The following is a 16,964-nucleotide window of genomic DNA, read 5'->3' on the forward strand; positions in this document are numbered from 1 at the left end:
GAAGGATCCCGCAAAGGGTACAGTCCCATCCAACTATCGGCCAATAACCTGTCTCTCCACAACATGGAAGCTCATGTCAGGCATCATTGCGGCTAAGATAAGTGGACACATGGATCAATACATGAGCAAAGCACAGAAGGGCATTGGCAGAGGAACCAGAGGAGCCAAACACCAACTCCTGGTTGACAGAACAGTCACCCAAGACTGCAGAGCCCGACACACCAACCTGTGCACTGCCTGGATTGATTACAAGAAAGCATATGACTCAATGCCGCACACATGGATCACTGAATGCTTAGAGATGTACAACATCAACAGGACTCTAAGGGACTTCATTGCGAACTCGATGAGGCTGTGGAAAACCACCCTTGAGGCCAATGGTAAGCCACTTGCACAAGTATCCATCAAATGTGGCATATACCAAGGAGATGCTCTGTCCCCACTGCTGTTCTGCATAGGTCTGAACCCCTCAGCCAAATAATCAACAAGACTGGCTATGGATACCGACTCAGGAACGGGCCACCATCAGTCACCTCCTCTACATGGATGACATCAAGCTATATGCTAAGAGCGAGCGGGACATCGACTCACTGATCCACACCACCAGGATCTACAGCTCTGACATTGGGATGTCATTCGGGCTTGAGAAGTGCAGTCGAATGGTGACAAAGAGAGGGAAGGTAGTCCACACAGAAGGGGTCTCACTCCCAGAAGGAACAATAGCAGACATTGAGGATGGTTACAAGTACCTTGGAATACCACAGGCAAATGGCAACCTCGAAGAGGTAACAAGGAAGACGGCAACGGCCAAATACCTTCAACGAGTAAGGCAAGTCCTAAGAAGTCAGCTCAATGGCAAGAACAAAGCCCAGGCAATAAACAGCTACGCCCTGCCAGTGATCAGATACCCTGCAGGAATAATAAGGTGGCCAAAGGAGGAGATACAGACCACAGACGTTAAGACGCCGAAAGCTCCTCACCATGCATGGAGGGTTCCATCCCAAATCCAGCACCCTGAGACTGTACGCTAGCTGTAAGGAAGGCGGCCGTGGACTAGTGAGTGTGAGAGCCACTATCCAGGATGAAACATCCAAGATCCACAAGTACATCCAAGATAAGGCCCCAACAGATGACGTGCTCAGGGAATGTCTCAGGCAATGGGGAACAGAGGAAGACGTGCTGGAGGAAGGACCATCATGGGAGGACAAACCCCTACATGGGATGTACCACCGAACATAACTGAAGTGGCTGATATCAAGAAGTCCTACCAATGGCTAGAGCGGGCTGGATTGAAGGACAGCACAGAGGCACTCATCATGGCTGCACAGGAGCAGGCCCTGAGCACCAGAGCAATAGAGGCCCAGATCTACCGCACCAGACAAGACCCAAGGTGTAGGCTGTGCAAAGAGGCCCTGAGACAATCCAGCACATAACTGCAGGGTGTAAGATGCTGGCAGGAAAAGCATACATGGAGCGCCATAACCAAGTAGCTGGCATAGTGTACAGGAACATCTGCACTGAATATGGACTGGAAACCCCGAGGTCAAAGTGGGAAACACCTCCAAAGGTGGTAGAGAATGACCGAGCCAAGATCCTGTGGGACTTCCAGATCCAGACTGACAGAATGGTAATGGCGAACCAGCCTGACATCGTGGTGGTTGACAAACAACAGAGGAAAGCCGTTGTGGTTGATGTGGCGATACCAAGCGATGGCAACATCAGGAAAAAGGAACATGAGAAACTAGAGAAGTACCAAGGGCTAAGAGAAGAGCTGGAGAAGGCCTGGAAGGTGAAGGCAACAGTGGTGCCCGTGGTCATCGGAGCACTCGGGGCAGTGACCCCCAAACTGGAGGAGTGGCTACAGCAGATCCCTGGAAGAACACCAGACATCTCGGTCCAGAAGAGCGCAGTACTGGGAACAGCAAAGATACTGCGCAGAACCCTCAAGCTCCCAGGCCTCTGGTAGAGGACCCGAGCTCGAAGGACGAGACCACCCGCGGGGGGTGAAGGACAAAGTTTTTTATACATACATATATACACATATATATATGTATATATATATATATATATATATATATATATATATATATATATATATATATATATATATATATATATATATATATATATATATATATATATATATATATATATATATATATATATATATATATATATATATATATATATATATATATATATATATATATATATATATATATATATATATATATATATATATATATATATATATATATATATATATATGTGTATATATATATATATATATACACACACATACATATACATATATATATATACACACATACATACATACATATATATATATATATATATATATATATATATATATATATATATATATATATATATATATATATATATATATATGTGTGTGTGTGTGTGTGTGTTATTCAGCTGCCAAACAGTATGTATGCTGGCCCATTACCTCCAACAGCGATGGTGTTGGTATAATCTGAGTCCCTGAAAGGGGCCAATTATCCCAGATTACAAATCCTATCAGGAAAGCAGACTCGACATCCGAGTTACACAACTGAACCCACTGCACTCAAGCTGAACTCTGCTCATATTTATGGCTTCTGGAATATCAGGCGCTGATCCTTTTGGATCTACTGAATCTAAATGAATTCTCTTTCAGATCATATTCACTTGAAATATTTAATCAAATTTCATGCAGTTTCACCAGCTTCCCAACAGGGCCGAGTTCTTTTTCAAGCCATACAATGAGTTCCTTTTAAGAATAAGAGCTTATTATAATGCCAGAGCAGGTCACCCATTTTACTGTTGGATTCAGATAAAAAAAAAAAAATTTTAAAAGTTAAAAAAAGTTAGTCTGGTAGAGTCTTTAAGTTTGCATAAATACCCTCAGAACAGCAGTAAGTGTTAAACAACCTGTTTTTTCAAAGATTGCTGGGCATTGTTCAGAAAAAAACCCCAAATGGTTAGCTTTGTTTGATCCCCACCTCCTCCTGTCCATGTGTCGTAGCATCCTTGGGGAAGAACCCCAAACTACTCCAGATATTTGGCTAGCACCCTGTGCGGTTGTCAAATCAATTTTCTTTTTATAGCCCAATAGCACAAGACACAAATTTGCCTCAAGGGGCTTTACAGCATAAAAAACCCTCTGTCCCTACAACAAAAAACCTCAGGAAGAGCAAAAGAGGAGGGATCCCTCTCCCAAGACAGACAGACATGCAATCAAATTAATTTGTACAGAATAGACCAACATAGTAAAATTACAATATGGACAATCATGATGACAAAGTTATGAATAGATATCATATATGAAGAATATGGAGGGCCGAAGGGCAGAGCAGGTCCAGAGGATGACCAGACGTGTGGAGCAACGAGGTCACAAGGTTGGCGACAAAGGCGAAACCCCTCTGGAGGCTGGACTGGATGCCAGCGGCAAAGACGGGAACTCCTCTTGAGGCCGTTGGTGGAAACAGAACCCCTCGGGAGGCCGGCAACGTGGTTGGAGATCAGGTCCGGGGTCTAACCACTGGAGATTTGAGCAGGAGGCCGGCAGGACTGGAGGTTCAGAAGACTGCTCACAACAGGCAGGCTAATGAACCCAAGTCTAACCGACTGGATGCGTGCAGCCCGGGAGCTAGCGGGCTTGATGCTAACAGGCGGGAATTCAGGCTGGGGACTAGCATGCTGGTTCCAACATGCCAGGGTGATGAGTGCCTCTTCGTGAAGGTCATTACTGGCCTCCCTCCACATGTCCTTGAGGCACACCAGGTCACAAATAAAATCACAGAGTTCATCAGAAATGTTGTCTGCTGGGTCCATAATGGTCAGTTTGTACTGTCACGGCATTGGCAAGCAGGGAACAGGGAAAAGACCCAAACACAGACAGAGAATGCAGAACGAGGACTTGAGTGGTTTATTTAAAGCTTACTAACAGGTAACAGTAGGCAGACAGGTACACTGGCTGGCAGGCAACTATACATCCAAAAGGCAGAGAAGCCAGAGCCAACACAGCAGCTGAGACAACTGACAAAGAACAAAGGAAAAGGAGACTATAAACACAGGTGAGGGCAGGATAACAGGTGAAACTAATTAGGGCGGAGCAAACAATCAAAACTGGAGGGAAAAGCAAACAAAGACAGGAAATAAAACTACACAAGACACATGAGGCAGCACACTTACAAAATAAAACAGGAAACAACAAAACCCAAGACCCAAAACCATGATGTGGTAGCTCGCTGCCATCATGTGTGCCTGCGTGAATGAGCGGCAAAAACCTTGTAAAGCGGTTTGGATAAAAGTGCTATATAATTCTAGCCATTTACTATTCATATCATCACTTTCCAACTCACTGCTGCCTCTTGCGATGATACTGCCCTGCTAATTCTTCCATCAGGCTCTAGTTAATACATAGGAGGCACACACTGGGACGAGTTTAAAGCCACCCTATAACCAAAACATATGCATATGCACCCTACATGCAAACATATACCACCTCTAACAAAGGAAGAGGAAATAGTTTAAAAGTACTCACCTGCCTTCTGCCTCAGGTTAAACTGAAAGGCAAAGCTCCAGGCGCCACAGCATTCTCATAAGGTCACAGACAAAACACAGCTCCAGATCTGCAAAATATAGGCTTTGCCATGTAACCCACATAGGCCTACACCCTCCCACGAACATATATACACTCTGTGGCTGCTCTTTGTATACCTATGGAAATTTGAGCCAGGTAATGTGGTGACGTAGCCCTACCGAGTGCCTTCTGCTTCTTTTCTCCCTCCCCCCTGACTATTCTCTTTAGTAGGCCTATTGTATTACATTTACAACGAATGACATAAAGAAAGATTTAAATTATACTGAAATGTCAACGGCACCAGTGCAACAGTAAAATGTGATGGTTTTGAATGACCCTCGCTCTTTTACTTTGTCAAACTGGTCAGCGAATGAAAGGTGGAAGTGATGCAATGTTTCTATGCACCTGTGACCCCCCCCCCCAACACGCACACGCACACACACACACACACACAACCTATACTAATACTGAGCAGTAGGACGCGCAAACCATTGGGTGGAGCAGCAGCGTCGCGTGCTGCGGAATACATTCAGTAGGTCGTGAAGGCTGCGCGCGGTTTTGGTTGCAGATGCAGGTCGCTGAGTGTAAGCGCGAGGCGGGGGGAAATGGCGAACGGGCGCGGGCGGCGGTGCGCCTTGTGAGGATACAGTAGACACCCGGAGCGGAGGCAGGCAGCAGCTCGAGGACAGACAGGAGAAGGAAAGGAACCATGGAGGACTCTGAGCCCGCAGAGGACGGCATGCTCGCGGGCTTGCGATGGAACCGGAGCGCACGGGACCAGGCTCAGCTCAAACACAAAATCCGGGATCTGCCAGGGCTACTCAAGCACGGGCTACACCTGCGGAAGAAGAGCGTGAGTACTTCAAACCGACCGCTGACTGACTGTCCGTCCTTCCCTGTTTTATGTTTATGAACGTCAGCAGCGGCTGGTGAGTTATATCTTTTCAACCGTCTGTTTTTCCCCGACACCGCTCTGTGCTGTGAGGCTGTTTCGTAACCCTGTCACGACTCAGGTGTTATCATTTTGTTACAAGCATTACTGTCGCAGATTGTGTGTGTGTGTGTGTGTGCGCGCGCGTGTGTTACATCTATAATAACCGATTGCCATTGGACATCATACCTTCACACTCCGGTAGTCAAGGCAACACTACCACCCCCAACAGATTCACTACACACGCACCTATACTTACATAGACTACACTAAGAAATACGCACGCTTATATAGCCTATATTTATACAAAAAGCTGTGTGCACCTACACAACTAACAATTATTATTATCGATTGTTCTGTCAATAGTTTTTTCAATTAACTGAGTAATTGTTTCGTCTATAAAACGGTGAAAATGCCCATCACAAGTTCTGAAGGCTCAAGGTGATGTTTTCAAATGTCTTGTTTTTTCCATCCAACCATCCACAACTCAAAGATATTCATTTTAAAATGATAAAACAGAAAAGCAGAAATTTTTTGTTTGATTAATTATCTAAAATGCATCTCATGGGTTTTCTGGTTGTGCTTTGTGATGATTGGTCTACTAAGCGGTTAATGAGTGTGACTGGTGTGCCCTGATGTGGAAGAACACACCTGACAAGCCAAATATCTGCTTAAAGTGTCAGCTCCACTGGTCTTCATGATCGGTGTCAGCCAGGACTTCCAGTCCACTGGTGCCAAATGTGCTAAAGATATGCAATTGCAAATATGCACTTTGGATCAAGGAGATGAACAGTTTGTCATGTTACATCTTGTTATTTTAAGTGATGTTTAAAGGACTTACATTTTGAGGCTGCTCAGTGTTCCTGTGACCTTTCTGATTGATACGATTAAATTCTCTTGTGGTAACAAATCAACGATAGTAAATGCTATAATAAATTTCAGAACAATATGCAAATATGAAAGTCGAGTCCAGACAAAAACGTTTTTTGTCTGGACGTTTTTGTTCTGTGCCTGTCATTGAGCTGAAGGGAATTAAAGCAGGGAATAGAGTTAGATGAAGAGAAAATGTCAGGTTTTCGTCTCCTGTCTTCATCTAACTTAGTGTTTGTGTGTGCATGTGTGGGTGAGTGTGATGAGGCATGGGTAAGTAGTGTAAAGGTATGGATGTTCTGTGCAGACTGGTTCTCTCTAGTCACTGGCAGTTTGCTATGCTTCACCTGGCACACAAATACACACACACACTCAAACAGAATCACACTTGTTTGTGTATGCACATATAAAATCTCCAAAAAGATGTGAGAGAGGAACTACCGTGGATTGTTTTTGCAATGCACTACAATAACTCAAAAATGGAAGCGCTAAAAGGAAAATGGTGACATGATCCCAAATCACAGCATTGCTTAGCACTCATCCAGTGGTGGACACCTTGGATCACCGTTTAGCTTTCTTTGTTGTTTTTTGTTGTAATAATCGGAGCCTGTAAAAGTGCAAAACATCTAACATAAGCAGTTGTTCACATGACACGTGCTTCTTTAATGTTCGCCGACAGCTTATGAAGTGAATTGAAACTGCACAGAGCCATCTGTTGTCTTTGGTTCCAGCCTGCAGCAGCCTCACCTTTGAGAATCCTAACTTACATTATTCTCTGTTGTGACTTGCTCTGCTATTCAAGTATTAGTCCTTTATTGGCTACGATATGACAGGAGCAGAGAGATTTGCTTAGAGGAGCACTTTGCAGCTTTCACTACACTTGCCAGGGTGCTCTGTGCAGTAGCCACGCTTTAGAAGTTTACAGCAGGGAAAACCTGGCTAGTTTTCTTTCCTCCTCCTCCAAAGGGTTAATCACAGCTCAGTCAAGTGTCAGACTTGAGAGCAACTTATTGGTCAGCCAAAGTCACTTATGTGCAGTTTTATGCTGTCAGAGTAAAACATAGGTGTATGAACCCACTGGTGAGGAAATGTAGCAGATCAAGTCACAGGCTCAGGCTGCCGTTGCTTTGGCTGGCCAGCAGCATCACTAGCTGGGCTGGAAAGACAGATGCTGACAGGTCAAACCGATTTGGTTGTGTTTTTTATTATTGTTACCCACCAATACACTCAAGGCCCAAATCAGTGTTCTGCAACCAGTTTTACTGTGGACTGTTAGTTTTGGTTGGATTTTGTTGCTGACACCAAACCAGTGTGTTCTGCATCGTGGGACATGAAACTGTCTTCAAAGATAATGCTGGCAACAGTAATCACAAAACAGCTGACTAATAAGGCTTTCTCAACCCTAACTCTGTGTGTCTCAACGGTCGGTAATGTCATAATATGGAATTTGCTGTAATACTAATTTGCAGAGGTTTAGGTATAGAGACGTTATTTGTCATTTGCACAGGTAGGCTAGCACACGTACATTGTGATTACTGAAAGGTTCCTTTAGTCAATCAATAAAAACAGACCAATAGAACATGAAAACCACAAGGAACCTCCAAAACAAAAGTTAGACATAACTAGGGCTGCATAATTAATCTAAATATTATCAAAATTGCAATATGGCCAAGTGCAATATCCAAATCGCAGAAGCTGCAATTTTTGATAAAGGTAAAATGTGTGACAAAACAGCATTATAATGGAGTACTGTATTGCTGCAGAGATGCCATGGCCTACAAATCTTGTTCTCCAGATGTAAGAAAACATGTTTGTTTGGTACAGACCCCAACAAATGTCACATCACCATGATTTTAATATTTTTTTTTTTCAGTGAAAATGAAAATTGTGATGCAAAAATGATCATTCCCACTAATTGTGAATCATATCGTAATATCTGTCAAAAGTAATTGCAATATGAGTTTTTTTTTTTTTTTACCATGTAATCATGGTGCACTCCCAGTTCAATCGTGCTATTTTGTTTGGCATGGCAGCTTCTTCGTCTTTCTTTCTTCTTCTAATGAATTTATGGCAGACTACGCACTGGAAATTATATTGCTGCACCCCCAAGATGATACCAGATTTTTATGCCTCCACGTCGGCGATAGCTGGGGCCGGTTCTCAGGAACACCTTGAGAGAATTTCTTCAAATTTGGCACAAACGTCCACTTGGACAAAAGGATACACTAATTAGGTGACACTTTTGACTCAAAAGGTCATTGTAAACAAAACATTTTTAGCCCAGTTTTTAGATATAGTTTAAGAATGAATTGGGCGATTCCAGATTTCACACACGTTGCTGGGACGACACAATGAGTTAACAATAACTAGCACAGTATGGGCTTTCCTCAATCTCATCCATTCTGTCTTTCACTTCCTGCCACATTCTGAATTTCGAGCGTCATCGGAATCACGTGACTGCAAACAGCATATTGGAGTGTGTCTAGCTCATTGTGATCCTGTGAGTGAGTGAGTGAGTGACTTTCACCTGCAGCTCATAGAGAGGCTTCCCATCTAAAATTGCCAGAGGAAAACAAAAGCACCACATTTTGTGTAGCTATACTGTATAAGAATCAATCTTTACATAGTAATCAAGCACATGTGTACCTGTTTAGCCAATACATCTATAATAATCCTTCATTAATCTGTTCAACAATGTATATTCTCTGTCTGGACAGACATTGATGTAAACTGCAACTTGACTGGTCGGTGGAGGCATTCAACCACGGGGCGGTAATTCTAGTTTATTTTGAAATTGGAAATTTGGATGTGTTTAAAAAAAACAAATTTAAAAAAACACTTGATGTGACCACTAGTTGTGAAGTCAAACCTTGTGTATTAAAACTTTAACACTTACCTAGACTTGCAATACTTTGACTTACACCACTGTATATACATGTAAAGTATGCTGCTCAAGACATATCATTTAGGCTGTAAAATGATATTATAACAGTCATAATGTAAGCTTTCAGACTTTATGATCACTGTCTTAGAGGAAAGTTGATGATATTCCTCAGAAGATGATCTCATTTCTGCATTATACATGCAGAAAACAGTGGCTTGGGATGTGTTTTTATGTCTGCCAGCAATATTTCCCATCCATAACTTCATTATATATTGAAATTAGAAAGATGAAAGGGCAAGTGAGGGGTGGAGAGAGAGTGACTCAACACACATTCATACTCACTCACTGTATAAACTTACACACACACTCACTAAAACCACTGTAGGATGAGCATAATGAGAAGTATGCTGATACTACTTCCGAACTTTATTAACAACAATATGCACAATAATGCAAGTGTAGAATTAGCACAGAATTAGCAAATGCTGATAATACAGTACATGAAAGACAATGAGGGAACAAAGAAAAAAATATATACAAAAGACAAACATACAAGTGTACATCATAGCATTTATGCCAGTAAAACATGCAGTAACCTAAAATGATATTTATTATTAAGGCCACAAAAATGTGGCAACATGTGGCCACTCAGTCTCATTAAAAATAGTAAATGTTGAGACATTGTTTTAAATTTTTTTGTTTTTCAAACATTTTAGGGATTTAATTACATTACAAAATCAAGAATTCAGATTTCAAATATTGGAAAATACATCTATTTCCAAAGACAACAGGAGAAACTTTTCAAAAGTCATGACCATCAACTCAGGTCTCATAATGTCTAAAATATTCTTGATTGGGTATGCAAATGCTAACAATTAATCTGCATTACTGAAATGACCAACACGTAGAGACAGGACAAAAAGGAGGTGTCTGGTAGCTACAACAATGATTCGAGGCTTATTACTGTGGGATCACTGTCACACACATTTTAATGGACTTAATGCACTAACAAAGTACACGGACCGCGGACTGAGACCCACCTTTTCAAGCGGTCTCGGTTCTGTTGTTTGGTCCGCGACAGGGTTCGATTGACAGCTTTCACACCTGCCCAAATTAACCGTACTAACCGGGCAAACGGACCTGAGTTTGTTTTAACCGAACCAAACAGGTTAGATGTGAAAGCACCCTTAGTGTTGGTAAGTCAAAGGCCATGTGTGTTGGCGGAAAGGCGTGGGCATTACTATGTGTGTGTGTTTGTCTATTTGTGTGTGTGTCCATTGAGCTGTAGCTGCTTTGATGTCTCCATTTTGACTTCCTTGTATGACGAATCTGTCGAGGAGTCGACAGGAGCTTAGTGTGAATGTGAAGTGTGTGTGTGTGAGAGAGAGAGAGAGAGAGAGAGAGAGAGAGAGGGGGCTTGCCAAGCATACCGTGCTACAGCTCTTCACTGTGCTCAGCAATCTAATCTGAGAGTAATCCATTTCTTGCAGATAATGACCTCGCTCTCTGCTGCTCTCACTCTCTCTCTGTATACACACTTTGAAGTCATCACGCAGATAAGCGTGTCAGCATGTGCTCTCTATATATAACTATCATTCCTCCTCATTCATCCTGTCTTCTCTTCTCTTCTGTCATTCTCTTTTGGCCTCCAGTATACTGATAGCAATGGACTGTATACCCTGTGATGAAGGAGTGTATCTTTGTGAGAAACTGAGGCACTGACAAAGAGACTCACAGGAACATGGCCAGCAGACATTTCTCTCATTGTGTGATACAGTATGAATGAACCACCTCTAGTGCTGGTGTGTCTTGAGTGTGTTTGTGAGAAGAGATGACGGTGGAGAAACAAAGACCTCTCGAGAGATCTGTATTAACCAGACAGGGAGACAAAGAGATGGAGAGATAAGATAGAGCGACCGAGACGAAAGAGAGAAAGAAGGAGCAAGACAGAGATAGTGAGAGTCAGAAACAATTTATTTAGTCTGTGTGCTTGGCTGGCTGGTGTGCTCTACTTAACCCCCAGTCCAAACACTGCATGTCTTCGCAGACACAAACACAGAAAAAAGCTCTCATCTTTACTGATATCTCAGAGGACGTCCACACTGAGCTGGCGTTTTTCACAGCCAAAAACTGAGCTCTTTTGAAAATGTTTTCCAGTGTGGGTAAATCTGAAACTCCGGCCTTGCGTTTTATTGTGAATGGGGGGAAAACTGTGCTGTTGGACTTTCAGTCACCTCCAGCTTCCTCTGTGATCTCTTGTTTTAATTGGCAATATTACAGTAGGGCTGCGACTGATGATTATTTTCTTTGTTGATTAAATCACAGATTTTCAAGATTAAAATGTCGGAAAATAGTAAAAAAAAAAATGCCCAATACAATTTCCTGAAACCCAAGATGGCGTCTTCACATTGCTTATTTTGTCCGACCGACACTCCAAAACCCAAAGAGATTTAGCTTACTGTAACATAAAACAAAGAAAAGCAGGAACTCATCACAATTGAGAAGCTAGAACCAGAGGATATGTATTTTAGCTTGAAAAATGACCTCAATGATTAATCGATTATCAAAATAGTTACAAATTCAGTTCTGTTGATTGACTAATCAAGTAAGTGTGTTGTTGTCTCGCACAGCTGCATTAACCTGTATTTATGAGTAATTTGTCAGCCGACTTTGTGATCATAAAATAGTGATTTGATCGATGTCTCAGTGCAGCAGCACAGGGATTACTGTTCGCTTGGTTGTCAGGTAGCTTTTATGAGCTGCAGTCAAATCACTATTTTTGCTTGTTAAGTTGTACAATAGAAACAGAGTAAAGTATGTAAATGACAGCAACTAAATTGTGAGTTGGACTGAATTAAAACACAGTATAGGTGATCACAGAGAGCAGGGTGGGACCAGATAAGTGTGGACATTGTTTTAAAGGAACTGTTCGACATTTTAGGAAATCTGTCTTGTCAATACCACTCTAATATCTGTCTGGTAAAATATACAGTAAGGCTAAACCAGCAGGCGGTGATCTTAGCTTAGCATAAAGACTGGAAACAGAGGAAACAGCTATCCTGGCTTTGTCTGAAGGCTTCCTGGAGTCTCGGCTGTTTGCCTGCCAAACTCACAGTGATGATGAAGTCACTGCACCTGGCCAAGACAATGTCCAGTGCAAAACCCCCGTAAAACCACAAAAACTTTTTTCGCTTCGGTTTTTGTACAGATTAAACAAACAAGATACAATATGCTAATTAGTGAGCTTTGGAGGTGCTGGTAGGTGGATTTTGTTACCTTTGGACAGTGCCAGGGTAGCTGTTTCCAGTTTTAAGGTTAAGCTAAGCTAACCAGCTGGTTGCTAGCCTTATATTTAATGCACAAACATGAGTGATATTGATCTTCTCCTCTAACTCTCGGCAAGAAAGCAAATATGCGTATTCCCAAAAACTATTTCTTTTAATGAAGAGTAGGTGAGCTGTGATACAGTTACTTGCTTTGGATAAGGTGTGTGTGCCATTGTGTATACTCACTTGCTCTTGTGTGTGAGAGTGTGAAACATCCCAGACAGCATCATCGCTCTAATGAGGATCACACACACTGCTCTACATCTCTCTAATCATCACTCTGTTTCATTTTCTTGCAAGTCAAAGTCACAGCCATGCATTTCTCCCCCTCTTTGTCTTTGTCTTGCTCACTTCTTTCTTTTTTTACAATTACAATTAAAATGATCTCTCTGTCTCTCATCGCCTCATCTCTCTCTCCCTGTCCATCTGTCATGCTCATATCCCCTATCATATATTCATGGACTGTTGTGATTTGTTCAGCCTCCCTCTCTTCTTTCTCCTCTTGCACGCTAACTCATTTATATTTCTTAATCTACATCCATCTTCCACAGTTGCTTAGGTGCTTTTCATTTGTTCCATCATTTGATCTCTCTGTATCTCTCTATTCGTCATTATCTGGTGGTTTGTTAATGTCAGTCAGTGAGCAGCGAAGGGCAGCAGCAATTGCTAGCACAGGTTCAGTTTTCTGTGAAGGTTTCCAGGGGAAATCAAGCCCACAACTCTATCAGTGATCCTGCTTCACTGACTGAGCTCACAGACCGGTTGCACTCCTATTGCAGGCGGATCTCATCTATCTGTCTTTAATGAATGCTGGCAACATGCTCGCCATCTTAATACAATTCTACAGTTTGCATTTTTATCAGGGATTTTCAAAGCAGATACCAGTATTTGATATTTTCTCACTCATATCCACTGATAATGATGCTGTAATGTTCTGTGTACAAATGCAAATATGAAAGAAGGCTTATAAAATCTACAAAATACATTTGACCTCTTGAACTTGGACAGTGATCAACAGAAAAATTACTCTTAAATGTCAAGTTGAAATCAAATTAAGCAATTAGTCTTTGTGGATAGGTCTATCAGACAACATTTTCCCATTCTTTGCAAAACTGCTCAAGCTGATTATTGTTGCATGGGTGAACATGCAGGTCCTGCATTAAATTGGCAACATGACTTGGCTGTTACAGGACTTTATTGTTGTTTTGAAAACCTTTTTGCCTTGGCTTTGTTATCTTGCTCTTAAAAATAAGTCTTCTTCCAATTCAGCATTCTTTTGCAGACAGCAGCAAGTTTCTCTCCAGGATTATTCTGTTTTTTGCTGCATTCATTTTAGCCTTTATCTTCAAGGCATTCCAAGGTCTGCTGCAGAAAAGCATCCCCTGTGGATGACACTGCCATGACCAAGCATTTAGTAAGACAGTCAAAAAACTTGCTTTTGGTCTCATCAGACCATAGAAAGTTCTTCCACTTAGTTTTAGAGTTGTTTGCTCAGTGTCTCCCATCTCAGCCATAAAATCTGTAGCTCCATCAGAGTGTCTATTGGCCTCTGCAGATACCAGTGTATTTAACCTAAAATCACACCTTGATTACACACAGGTGACAACTAAACTAAAAATGCTTGGCTACACCAGTGATAATCTAGGCGTGTCACTGTAAAGGGAGTAAATATTTATGCAGTCATTCTGTGCTTTATGTTTACTTAATTTAGATACATTTATAGAGATTATTCACTTTGACATCAATGAGTCTTTGTCTGTTGATCAGTGTCAGAAAGCCTCTTCAAACCACTGTGATTCAGTGTTGTCAGAATCAGAATCAGCTTTATTGGCCAGGTATGTGTACATATACAAGGAATTTAACTCCAGTATTTTGTTGCTCTCAATGTACATACACAAAATAGACATAAATACAGTTAAACACAAGGACAACAAGCTCAACAAGTTAAACAAACATTAAGCTACTATGTGCAAGATATATCGTAGAAAAGGTTTCAGTCGTAGTCATCTGGACACTGTTTTCAGAATCAAGACGTTTCGGCTCCCATCTGGAAATCATTCTCAATTGTGAAAAAATGGGAACGGGAACTAGAAATTTAAGCTACTCTGTGTTACATAAGCCCTGCCCTCAGGAAGGAATCTGCCTGAGTATGTGCAAGATATATATATATATATATATATATATATATCTACCAATGGCTAGAGCGGGCTGGATTGAAGGACAGCACAGAGGCACTCATCATGGCTGCACAGGAGCAGGCCCTGAGCACCAGAGCAATAGAGGCCCAGATCTACCATACCAGACAAGACCCAAGGTGTAGGCTGTGCAAAGAGGCCCCTGAGACAATCCAGCACATAACTGCAGATGCTGGCAGGAAAAGCATACATGGAGCGCCATAACCAAGTAGCTGGCATAGTGTACAGGAACATCTGCACTGAGTATGGACTGGAAACCCCCGAGGTCAAAGTGGGAAACACCTCCAAAGGTGGTAGAGAATGACCGAGCCAAGATCCTGTGGGACTTCCAGATCCAGACTGACAGAATGGTAATGGCGAACCAGCCTGACATCGTGGTGGTTGACAAACAGCAGAGGAAAGCCGTTGTGGTTGACGTGGCAATACCAAGCGATGGCAACATCAGGAAAAAGGAACATGAGAAATTAGAGAAGTACCAAGGGCTCAGAGAAGAGCTGGAGAAGGCCTGGAAGGTGAAGGCAACAGTGGTGCCTGTGGTCATCGGAGCACTCGGGGCAGTGACCCCCAAACTGGAGGAGTGGCTACAGCAGATCCCTGGAAGAACACCAGACATCTCGGTCCAGAAGAGTGCAGTACTGGGAACAGCAAAGATACTGCGCAGAACCCTCAAGCTCCTAGGCCTCTGGTAGAGGACCCGAGCTCGAAGGACGAGACCACCCGCGGAGGGTGAAGGACAAAGTTTTTTTTTATATATATATATATATTTTTTTTTAAAGTACAAAAAAAAACCCAACAACAGTAACATTTGTAAACAGTAACACAATTAGTGCAATGATGCAGAGTGCAAATGGTACTGAAATAAATACTATAGTGTTTCCCTGCGTGGGCGGCAAAGTAATCTTAAAGTACTGTATTGAAATGTTTTTATAAAATTAAACTGAATATTGGCTATATATTAGCAGTAAAAAATGATATTGGACCAAAACAAATGTATTTTTTTAAGCTGGTATGACTTAATTACTATATAATAATGTAATGTGTGATTTTTATCTGTTGTATAAGTTTTATAAACCACAAAGACTCATAAAACCTGTTAAGAACTATTCAAGAATTATTATCTGATTTTGAAAATGGGGCAGTGAAACATTTGAAGCAAGCTTTTAATTCAGCAGCAAAGCAACCAAGATGGGATGTTACTAAATTACATCACAATGTATTGCACTGCAGTGAAATACAAAAACAGATGTCTGCATGTAGTGCCGTTTCCGCTCTACTTGATCTAACACTATGATTTTTAATCTGTTTTATGACCAGTGTGTCGCTACAGTGTCAACGCTGTAATCTCTCTCCTCTGGCACCATAATAATCCATAAAGACAAAGAGTTTATTTCCTGATAGGGGAAGTAGAGGTGGAATGGATACACCCAGGGCAAAGGCTCCAACATGATGGCGTGATGGTAGTAACCATGAAGACATTTATAATGGTGTCACAGTTATATACTGAAAGTTGGACTGACAATTGTTTACTACTGTACTGGTTTTGTATGTGTCACTTTAACCATTTAGTTCAAATAATTGTCATGCACTTTATAAGTAAAATTAGTGGCCACGTTCTCAAAGTGTATTGCAGTAACAGGTTACTGCTGTTGGTTTAAACAAAACCTGACTAATGCTTTTGGAATGGTAAAACTGGTCTATCTCATCTCATCTCGTGTTTGTTCAGTGTATTTACTGTGTGTGTGTTATTGTGTGTTGGCTCTGACTGGTTTTATGTATTTTGTTTCAACAGCAATCACCTGACACTATCCCTGGACCAAGCAGTGGACCTACAGTACACAAGGTAATGAAACACACACACACACACACACACACACACACACACAGGTGATGTCATCCCTTTTAGTTTTGCTATGGAGCGAAATTTTGTTTGTTTAGCCCCAATACAAATGACATCAGTGGTAATATTGACCTTGGGGCTTTTTCCCAGCTAGTTTCACCAAGTACATACACAAACACACCTATACACACACTCAGAGAGTCTTAATTTGTCATGTGTCATTATAATGCGGTTTGGCAAATATTTCAGTACTGCACTCTGAAAAGGCCTTAGGGCTTAAATATCTACCGTATAGTTTAGAGTATACTGTAGAGTATAGTTTTCTTTGAACAT

General features: G+C 41.7%; 1 protein-coding gene across 2 annotated transcripts in view; it reads left to right on the forward strand.

The window, feature by feature from the left end:
- Positions 1-5,076: 5,076 nt before the first annotated feature.
- rapgef5a (Rap guanine nucleotide exchange factor (GEF) 5a) overlaps positions 5,077-16,964 on the forward strand; it is a 48,159-nt gene continuing 36,271 nt past the window's right edge. Inside the window, exons 1-2 of one of the 2 annotated variants that reach the window (XM_044170976.1) lie at positions 5,077-5,441; positions 16,584-16,634. In XM_044170976.1, coding sequence (XP_044026911.1) covers positions 5,298-5,441; positions 16,584-16,634 — 195 coding nt within the window. In that variant the 5' untranslated portion in view covers positions 5,077-5,297. The remainder of the gene's footprint in view (positions 5,442-16,583; positions 16,635-16,964) is intronic. The other variant, XM_044170975.1, reaches the window with a different exon arrangement.

The sequence above is a fragment of the Siniperca chuatsi genome, linkage group LG17 (assembly GCF_020085105.1).
Source record: "Siniperca chuatsi isolate FFG_IHB_CAS linkage group LG17, ASM2008510v1, whole genome shotgun sequence".
NCBI lineage: Eukaryota > Metazoa > Chordata > Actinopteri > Centrarchiformes > Sinipercidae > Siniperca > Siniperca chuatsi.